Below are 11,172 nucleotides of genomic sequence, written 5' to 3'. Positions count from 1 at the left end.
GTAGGTGGACTAGAGTAGCTGCTCTCTACTTTGCATTTGATGAAGACAAATGCAGTTCGATTCGGCACTCTTTGAGTTTATGAAATGAATAGCAAAAACACAAATAAACCAACAGGATACTCTCCCCAGTGGAGTCGCCAATTTTGTTGTTGGGAAAAGTATCCAACACGGAATGACCCTATCCCACTCTAAGGAGTGATAGTGCCTTAGCAACAAACAAGACAAAACTATCTGAGTTTTCTTCTTTATGAAATGTAAACAGAGGAGAAGGAAATAACTAACCGCTGTCTTCCGCTAGTTTGTCAATCTAATCTCACTCTCTTTTGTTTGCTTCCTGCTGCTTGCTCCTTCACTGGCCCAGCTAAACCAAGTTCCTGCAAGATCACAAGAGAGGGAAACTACAAAAAGCATAGATTCACATTCATAACTAGTTTAGGATTAGAATAAACTAAATATGCAAATACAACAAAACATCATTGAAATACATGCATATAGGAGAAACTCAAATGGTTTTATTGATATGAATAACAAGGTTCAGGAAGAGATACAACCATGTGAGGCCCAATCCAGCATCACCTTCCCAGCAAATGGAATCCCTTCTTCACCTCCTTCAAAGCAAATCACCCAATAGTTCTAATCTCAAACCAACAGCAATTCTTTGCAAATACCAAATTCCAGCCTCCTGAACCTCTGGGTGAGAGATCCATATATAGATGTTTGGAGAGAGGATGAGTCAGCTTGAGATCTGACTAGTGTCCTCTCCCTCTGTTAGTTCTTGATTCCACTTGGAGGTTCTTGCTTCCACTTGGAGTTTGAGAACCTCTTACTCATCACTAGTCGAATTCACTGAGGCAAGTGTCATTGAGGAAGATTCTGGAAGCTTCCAGTGCTTTGACACCTTGCTGAATGACCTTGCCATTTGGCACTTCTCGCTCAACGCACCCTGGTGGTGCTTCTACCTGCATTGCAGTGCAGGTAGCCAGTGTTAGCTTTGCATTTCAACGCAGACAGCCAGTGGAGCCACTGAATTGATCCTGAATTGACTTGTTTTTGAGCAGTTTCTGGTGGAGAACTTCTGTGGATTGCTGTGGTTTGTTAGCCTTGTTCCTCTAGGGGTAGGAACAACATGTTTAGGGACTTTGGATCCCTTGGATTATGGACATTTCATGCTCAAGTGCTGTAAGGCACAAAAATGTCTATAACAGGAGGTGCGGGCAGGCCTTGGCCCAACAAATGAGGAGAGTGGGGTCTAATGGGGCCCCATCATACAAGCAGGCAATGATGACTAAAGAAAAAGCCCCACTGGAAGGGGTGCAGATATTAGGCTCTAAGATTGCAGGAAAGGATAAGCTAAGAAAGAAGGAAAATATGGGTGGGCAAAGCATGAAAACCCAGAACCAAAAACGAACAAATGACATCAGGATGTCAGAAGAAAAAGACAAAGAAAAATCCAATCTGGAGCTGACACAACAAGGAGAAGGAGGAAGAAACAAACAATATGTGGACATGGAAGCTTGACCCTAGTATGAAACAGATCTGGAAGGATCGACCACAAAAACCAGAAAACAAAAGGACCTGGGACATTGCAAGCCCAAAACAACGGAAAGTCTGTGTGTGATTATAACTGACCCGGAAATGTAGGCTTACAGAGACCACATGTTAGTACATGCAGTGATTTATAAGTTCATGGGCTTCTGGCCTACAGAAAGAGCCCTTTTCCTATGGATCAAACAACAATGGAAGCCAAAAGGGGATGTCAAGCTACATCTGGGAGCCAAAGGCGTCTTCACTGTAGTTTTTGCGAACCTGGAAGATAGGGATCGCATCTTCGATGGAGGACCTTACTTCTATGCTCCAGCAGGCCAATATATGAGACCATGGAAACCCAACTTTACACTAGAACGAGAGACTTTCAAACATGTACCTGTTTGGATTCGCCTATTCTCCCTCCCCATTGATTACTGGAGACCTGCAGCGCTGGAGAAAATAGGCAACAAGCTGGGAACCTTCATCAAAGCTTCGAAAGCAACCCTGAAAAAAAGGTATACTTCTTGTGCAAGAATTTTTGTTGAGATGGATGTCTCAGGTGCCCTTCATGAAGGTATTTGGTTAGAATTCAGAGATGAAGTTTTCTTTCAAGCTATATACTATGAGCAAATCCCATTTCGGTGCCAGAAATGTCATGAACACGGACACTTGTTTAGGGAATGCCCATTTAACAAGCCAATTGATCAATCCAAAGAAATATCTGATAAGTTTCAGGAAGGTTTTACTCGTCCTTTGGGAAGGCATAAAGCCAACAGGAAATATCAACCCAAAACAAACACCTCAATCAAAAGCACAGTCAATGCCTTTGAAGTTCTAGGATCAGATATGGAGGCAGCTGGAGCACCCCAGGAAACTAATCTATCGTAGGATAACAAGGATGATCCCGCACAGAAAAGCCCAGCTCTTATTCCAGGCCAAACAAACTACATCCTACTATATCAAGCGCTCACAGAAGAAATAGAGGAAGACGTGGAAATGATAGTCAGCGAAACAGGGACAGAGGATATGGATCTAAGTGATATTCTAGAAAGAGAAGGCATGGATCTCTTAACCATGGTAGAGCAGTGGAAGGAAAAAGGAATGGAACAAATCCCAGAGGAGGAAGTAGACAGAGTGAACTCTCTATTCCTAGCAAGGCAAGATGCAGAGTTGAACATGCATAAATGAGGCTTTGGCGCATCTAAGGGTCTGGGAGTTAAAACCCTAGGATTGCATCAAAATCATATCAATCCTAAACACAGGAAAAAGAGAGGTTGACGCACCAAGAATGAGGCACTCCAAGAGCTAGGTCAGATGCTCCTAAACTCAGGTAAGATGAAAGCCCTTAAGGCCTTCATGATTCTCTCTTAAAAACTCTGTTAATCATGAAGATACTCTCATGGAATGCTAGAGGGCTAAATAGCCAAAGAAAACAAAGACTTCTAAGAAAGAAAGTCACAAATGAAAAACCTGACATGATTTTTTTGCAAGAAACAAAATGCTCCAGTCAGAAAATGAAAGGGATAAGCAAAAATTTAGGCAAAAAAATGGAATACATAGAAGTGGAAGGAAATGGAATGGAAGGAGGCCTGACTACTCTCTAGAATCCTCATATCCTCCATCTCATCATAGCAGAGGCTTCTAGATCATTCATCTCCCTGGAAATGTAAATCATAGGAGATTCTGAAACTTACCTATGTACCAACATTTACAGTCCCCAGAGACTAGAAGACAAATTGGTGATGTTATATCGCCTCTCCAAAATGCAGCACATATATCCCACAGCTAAAGCAATCTTTGGTGGAGATTTTAACACGATAACCTTGCTAAAGGAAAAGAAAGGAGGGGTTAGAATGCTAAATTGAGATGCAAAGGCCTTCAACAGCTTCACCAGAACAACAAATCTTGTGGATATTTATCCCAAAAATGGTCTATACACTTGGAATAACAAAAGAGGAGGACACAGGCAGATTGCCTCCAGACTTGACCGCTTCCTTATTACAGAAGCCATCCTCCTAGCAGGGGTAATAGTAGAATCGGACATTATACCTTGTGGAGGCTCTGATCACTGGCCCATCACCATGGACGCAACCATCCTCGTCACCCTGAAAAACAGAAGTTTCAGGTTTGAGAAATTCTGGTTAAGTCAACCGGATTTCACTTCTAAAATTAAAAACTGGTGGCACGAGCCAATGGACATCAGAGGCACCAAAATGTATAGGTTCCAATCCAAACTAAAACACCTCAAAGCTTGGCTAAGATCCTGGAACCAAGAGGTCTTCGATGACATCTTCAAAGATAAGCAGGCCCTACAGGAAAAATTGGCTCAAATAGAAACAAACTTGCTCCAAGGGGACATCACCCAGGAGGCCATTCACATAGAGAAAACACATGCAGAATTGGAATGATAGATGCTAGCATGAAGAGATACTCTGGAGACAAAAATCTCGCATTAAATGGCTCAAAGAGGGGGAAAAATACCAAGTTTTTCCATCACTCAACTATAGATTATAGGTGCGCCAACAAAATAACCCGATTGATGGATGAACAAGGTACTCCCCTCCAAACTCATCAAGAAATATCCTCCCTCCTCACTGATCACTTTAGCCATAGCAACGAAACCAGATACAAACGGGGAAAGATCAAAATAAATCTTTAGACCTCCCTGTAACCATGGAAGAGGTGGAAGAAGCAGTGAAAGAGATGCCTAGTGGAAAGGTGCAAGGACCAAATGGCTTCACTATTGATTTTTACAAAGCCTGTTGGGATATTGTGTGTTAGGAAGTGTGGGAGGTGGTGGAAGATTCCCGAAAATCTTCTTCCATACTCAAATCCCTCAACTCTACCTTCATAGCCCTTATTCCCAAAGAGGAGGCAGCAAGTACGCCTTCAAAGTTTCGACCAATCGCTTTGTGCAATGTTCTCTATAAGATTATTTCCAAAGTAATGGCCAATAGACTAAAGCCTATTATTCCTTGGATAATCTCAGAGGAGCAATCTGGCTATGTGGAGGGAAGGCAAATCATGGATAATGTCCTGCTAGCTCAGGAAATGGTTCACACTCTTCAATCCCGGAAAAAAGTAGGCATGATCATATAGCTGGACCTCTCAAAATCCTATGATAAAGTCAGTTGGAGGTATCTGGAAGCCATTTTGGAAGCCTTCGGTTTTTCTCAATGCTGGATCAACTGGATTCTAGCCCTAATCAAATCCCCAAGATTTTCTATCCTAGTCAATGGAGCTCCCACCTTCCCCTTTGCTCCCTCTAGAGGTATTCGTCAAGGAGATCCTATTTCTCCTTTCCTTTTTGTCATCCTAATGGAAGGCCTGAGTCGCATCATCAAAAATGTGAAGGAGGAAAAAACAATACAGGGCCTCCAGCTAAGCCATCTTGCCCAACCACTACTCACCAGCAGTTTGTGGATGACACCATGCTCCATGGGTCCCCAACAATTTGGGAAGCTCAAGGTTTCAAAACCATTCTCAATCTCTTTAGTAAAGCTATAGGTATGGACCTTAATCTGGACAAATCCTCCATTTTCTTCTTCAATACTCACTTAGCAATCCAGAAAAAATTCACCACTATCCTTGGGTTCAAAAGGCAAAACCTGCCTTCTAAGTATCTAGGAATTCCACTAACCGATAGACCTTGGCAAAAGATCCATTGGGAGAAGCTAATTTCTAATCTCGAAAACCATTGCAAACATTGGACTAATAGAGTCCTTAACTTAGTTGGTCGGCTTGTCCTAACTAAGGTTGTCCTACAAGCCATCCCTTAGTATATGCTTTCCATTCTTCTGGCCCCCAAAGGAGTACTCCAGAATATCAAAAACATTTAAAAAACCTTCCTATGATCGGGAAACTCTGATAAACAGAAATGGGCCCTAGTGGCATGGGAGAAACTCTATAAACCTAGAATTCTGGGTGGTTTGGGACTTCTAGACCCGGACACGGTTAACAAAGCCTGTGGAGCCAAACTCTGGTGGAGGTGGGTTAAAGAACCACACACACCCTGGGCCAGGCTATGGAAAGCCAAGTATGCTGGAAACTGGAACCCTCAGGATCTAATTCGATTGACCAACCCTCCAGCAGGCTCTCCCATTTGGAACCTAGCTAAGGCTAATCGAAACATTATTCAGCAGCATTGTTTCTGGGAAATACGTAATGGTACCACTGCTCTCTTTTGGGAGGATGCTTGGCAGCAACTCCCCAAGCTTGAGAGTCCTAACTATCTTCCCCTGCAGCAAAGGTACCAGGATCAAGGAAAATTCACGGTGAACCAGTATTGGAAAGACAATAATGTGGACCAGAACTGGAGACATTGGGACATAAACAATAACCCATAGGAAGATGGAATGAATAACATTCTCTTATCCCTGCAATCTTGTCTAGATAAAAGGAAGATCTGTTACTCTCAGGATAAAGATCAACTGAGATGGGGAAAACTTGATGGGGGCACCTTCACCCTGAAGGAAGCCAGACTGTATTTAGAAGACAGGGATCAGGAAAGGAAAGTGAATTGGCACAACAATGTATGGGACTCAACCATCTGGCCGAAGATTAAAACCTTCCTATGGCTCTTAATGCACCACAGGATCCTTACTTGGGAGAACCTATGCAAAAAAAGGTTTCAATGGTCCATCCCGATGCCCCCTCTGTGAAAGAGAAGAGGAAATGATGAATCACCTCCTCAACAACTGTGAATGGACTAATCAACTCTGGATTTGGATGGAGGAAATCTTTAAACAAACAGACAGAATTAGAGAATCTATACAGGACAACATAGAAAATTGGAGAACCAATTTTTCCAGTTGTGACATAGTCAACATTCTATGGAAACTAAGCCCTGGTTTCATAGTCTGGTCTACCTGGAAAGAAAGGAATAGAAGAATTTTTCAAAAAGAATCCAGGCCGCTAGAAACCATTAAAACAAGTATCATGCAAAACATGTGTGAGACAACCCTTACCAGGTGTAAAGTAGAACAGAAGCACGAGCCATCCGCAAATGATAGGCAAATTATGTAGTGTTTTGGGATAATTTCTGCCACTGCTACTGTTTCTCAGGTGCAGAGACATCTTCCTGTTTCCTCTCCAATCTCCTAGCAACCTCCTCAACTGGGATTTTACAAGTTAAATTTTGATGGTGCCTCTTGGGGCAACCCAGGTCCTACAGTTCTAGGAGTTTTAATACGAAACAACAGTGGAGAAATTATTCACATCTTCAGTCAATCTATGGGGGAAGCCACCAATAATGAGGCCGAATTCATGGCATTAGAGCAAGGTTTACAAATCCTTATTCACTTGGGGAAAAGGCCTACAGTGGTGGAAGGAGATTCATTCCTAGCTGTCAATGCAGCAAGAAAAATACAAATTGGTACTTGGCCTGAAAAGGTCATGAAGCACTAGAGACTAGCTAAAGTAACAAAACTCATAGCTGAACATCTTTTAGTTCTCGATGGGGTGGTTCTGCAAGATGTTAGGCGATATGAAAATTCCATGGCGGATTGTCTTGCAAACCACGGAGTCGACCCTCGAGATGATAAATTGGACACCTGTTTGTAGGATGTTGCATGTGAGGGTCTTCCGAACAGATGTTTACAACTCTCCAGGAAATACCTTGGCATGACAGGGGAGTGGAACAACATCCATGGGAACACTCAACATTAATTTATTAAGCTAGTCATAATTGTCTACACCCGAATTCATAATGATTGGATATGGAACCGCGAATGGAAGGCCCCTGGTTCGTATCAGGAGGGGGGCAGATCCATCACAATAATGATGGTCAGATCACACTTTTTGCATCAGAGAACACGTGGCCTAGTTTCGGGAGGAATAAGTGTGGCAAAATGATTGTAATCGACTGTGATCATGAATAAGGAAAACAATAAAATAATGGGGATCATAGTTGTCAGGAATGGATAAATTAAGGAGGCTCCACCTGGAGTCGAGAACTCTCACATTGCACCTTCAATTATAAATACACAGACCTCTGGAATTATTTGCATTTGCCCTAGATATCTCTCAAATCTAAGCTTGGAGTGCACTGTGTGTTATATAGGAACCTGTTTATCAATTGTCGGCATCTGCATTAGCATTATCCCAAACATAGTCAATAGAAGTGCTAGAGTGACCGGGGATTTGAACCAAGCCTGGGAGATGTGTGAAGCCTCGGTCTCCACAAATGGCAAAAAGGATATTGATGATCTACAAGTTAAGGTGGACGAAACATAGGAAGGTCTGAACATCAATGTTATCGGTGAGGAAGTGGATTGGCTCGAGGACCCGGGCACTCCTGCCACCAGGGCTACTCAATTCTTGAGAAACCAGAGTGAGGCCTGGAAAATGAATACCATGCTTGCCAAAGCTTTGAGCATGCAAGGAGCTGCCATGAAAGATGCCTACTATGCAACTTCTCTAGCCTTGGCCAAGAATTTTGCGAGGTTAGACAAACTAGAAATCAACATGAAAGCACTCACTGAGGAACTGAGAATGATGTCTCAGAGCCTGGGAGCCTTCATTAGGCTCTTCAACATCTCAATTAGCCAGGGGACCAATGTTGTTGTGGATATCCAGAAGGACGACTTCAAAACTACAACTGTCAAACACTGCAAGTCTCGAAAGGCTCCCAAGGGAGGTGAGGAAGCTGGCCCCAATGCTGTTGTTCCTCATGACGATGCAAAAATCGACCAGTGAGCACCTAGGAGGCGGGTTTCTACAAAGGGTTACAGTCTGCCTCAGTTGTTTCGTTTTCATCTAGTGTTTGTTGTTAATGTAATCCGACGGGCCTTTCAGTAGCCCTCTATGTCAGTTTTGACTCTGGTTTTGTCTGGCAGCCCTGTGTGGTTGGCCATTACTCGTGTCGATCTTTGTTTGATCCAGGATTTGTTTGGGTAGTTTCAGTTCAAAAGTGGTAGGCCTCGTGCTCCTTAAGGCCTTGTATGTAGTTTATGTTCTGACTAGCCTGCATTTCTCTAATCTTTTGGAAATGGCAGACCAATTTTGTAACTCTATGTAATTTTTTGATCTAATATATACCAACTGATTTACAAAAAAAAAATGTAAAAGGGTTGAATTTTGATGCCAAGACCATGTAGCTTTGTAAAATCTTTTATAAAAAAAAATGGTAATTGAAGTATTCCAGCTCCAGTTCTTGACAGAAATTGTGTTTCCTGTATGTTTTCTATTGCTTTCATACCTTAATTTTTGCACATGTTCAAGGTAGCATAGGAAACATGGGTAAGAAGAGATTGAGTGTCAATCTCTCTGAAATCCCCTTGCAAAGTTATAATCATTTAAAGATATTAATTAACGAGACTGTTTGTCTTGGTTAATTCCTCTAGATCTGTTAATTGTTGCTTTGTGTTATCTTTTGAATGTGTTTTTTTTTGTTGTAGAAAGCTTCTACATGCATCCATTCTGTCTATTTTATTAAGTATTCAGTATGACTACTTATTTATCATGAATTCCCTTGTATTATTTTGTCAAGATCTTTAAAAATCATGCTATTATGTCAAATTGGATGATGAAACTTTGAGCAAGGACTTTATAAGAGAGACTCATAAACAAAGATTGGACAATCATTAGAAACCACCCAAAATAAATCATAAATCTAGTCATTTTGCTTCATAGGTTGTTGTACAGTGACAATGAACAATGTTAAAAAAAGCCTCGTAAAAATTGAGGGAGCCCCCTCTGGTTCAAGGGCCAGCTTGAACCTAAAGACTGGTCGAGTCAGTTTCTCGGCATAGTTTTTGCAGCCAAGAAATGCCTACGAGTGATCTGAAAATGGGGCACTTAGGCTTCTTATCTAGCTCACAAGAACCTCTCCCACTTCCAAAACTTGAATATTCCCAAGTCTTTAATGATTAACCAATGCAGAATTAAGAAATGCTTGAAAATATGAGTGTATGCTTCTATTTGTTTTAATTGATTATGTGTTGTAAATTAGTGTGTTGAAACTGATATATAAATGCATACAGCAGTAAATAAAGCATCAGAAATAATGCAACAATAAAGCAGAGACATAAACAAAAATATTAATTTGGAGTTCACCCACAACTCTTGGTCTACGTCTCCGTGAACTCTTATCAATTTGACTTGGCTCTCTGGGATTATGGTGTAAATATTTTTACAAGCTCTTTGGTTGAACTCCTATTGTTCTACACATAAATAGTGGGTTCAGACATCTTTTTATCCCTTGGCTCTTGAAGCTCTGGCTCTTTTCTCTCTGGCTCTTAGTTCTGGCTCTTGGCTCTGACTTTGGCTCTTTGGCTCTTGGTTCTGACTCTTTGGCTCTCAGCTCTTCAATTTTGGCTTCTCTGGCTCTCTATCAGAAAAATTGTCCCCTTGGCTTTTCACTTGGTTTCCAAGTGACCACGTAGGCTACTCTTTTTCTTCTGCACTAATTTCTTAGTGTTGCCTGCTTGTGATCAGCTTCAGTAACAACTCCAACAGCAACTCAGTCACCGTCAACACTCAGCAACTCTGCCTAGTAGCTCTTTGGCTCTCTATCGCTCTACTTTCTCGGCTCTCTGCTCTACTACTTTCAGCATTCAGCAACAAACAATAACTTGGCCACCATCAATAACCCAATAGTCGTGTGTCTTTGACATTCACGACTTAAAATCCAAATCGCACTATCTGCTGGTTTCCTTTTCGGGCTCTTTGTCTTCTAGCTTTGGTCCACTCGAATTCCTTCTTTGAGCATTAGAAATCATTGCTAAATGCCCTTGGGGATGAATGCCACCTATTCCATAATGGAAGGAAGCCACCGGCACTTTGAATCCACCTGAAACGGTCGCTTTGTGTTTACACAGAAAAACATTGTTATACATGGGAAAGTCCACAAAGAATTGTCCATCCAAACTTGAAATATTCATAATTGTGCTTTATATCCCTATCGGGTCTACTTAGGAATCGCAATCGCATATCACAGTTGGCCTCCATCCTTCGCATTTCGTTTCATAAGAGAAACTGCGAAAATACATTGAAAATTGGTGTTTAATGGATTTCAAAATATATTGAATCCAGTTTATATTTCCGTCGGGTCTGGCCAGTCGCATCGGGCATATAACTTATAACATATCAGCCCCGCCTCTATCATGCTCCGATTGTGATCCGCCGATTTCAGCGATCGCATCATCACATCGTGCGTATATGTGTGTGTGTGTGTGTGTGTGTGTAAGCCCCTCTGCATTGTGTTCACCGATTGATATCAGCGATCGCGGTATCGCATCGGCCCATCGTACTTTATGCCTCCGACTTCCTTCGACTGCCACTGCTGATTGCGATTACTGATCGAATCTGGGCCGTTGATCTGCCAGATCTAATGGCCCCTATGCAACCACTGTTCAAGCCTCCCGATAGCCTTGTTTTTGTTGTTTTCTCATGTTTTTAAGGTTTCGATAGTGTAATCTGCTTCCTTAAGACTTCCCCTTTTTCGGTGGTTTTGACCTTTGAGGAGATTTGGAAGACCAAGAGGGTTTCTAGACACATTATCAAGGGATTTTGCCTCTTTTTCCTTTGAAAAAGGGCAGCTTCATTTTATGATAGCTTTTCCATCTGAAATCTGTTTTCGCCCATTTAAGTTGTGTTGGATTCAGAATGGAGGGATCACTGCAATGAGACCATTTCTGAGAGTAG

At 41.9% G+C, this 11,172-nt stretch overlaps 1 protein-coding gene across 1 annotated transcript; it reads left to right on the top strand.

The window, feature by feature from the left end:
* Positions 1-1,686: 1,686 nt before the first annotated feature.
* On the top strand, positions 1,687-2,415 carry LOC149147377 (uncharacterized). The gene has a single exon (XM_089441814.1). It carries the CDS (start codon positions 1,687-1,689, stop codon positions 2,413-2,415), a length of 729 nt encoding a protein of 242 aa, XP_089297940.1.
* The last annotated feature ends 8,757 nt before the right edge of the window (positions 2,416-11,172 follow it).

This window comes from Pinus tabuliformis, chromosome 9, assembly GCF_031772625.1.
Source record: "Pinus tabuliformis cultivar Carrire ecotype Pingquan chromosome 9, CPIR1, whole genome shotgun sequence".
Taxonomy (NCBI): domain Eukaryota; kingdom Viridiplantae; phylum Streptophyta; class Pinopsida; order Pinales; family Pinaceae; genus Pinus; species Pinus tabuliformis.
The sequence above is the reverse complement of the archived record's forward strand: the minus strand, read 5'-3'. Positions and strand labels throughout refer to the sequence as shown.

Coding starts and splice junctions, on each gene's coding strand:
- LOC149147377 (XM_089441814.1), top strand. CDS start 1,687: ATGGGCTTCTGGCCTACAGAAAGAGCCCTTTTCCTATGGATCAAACAA.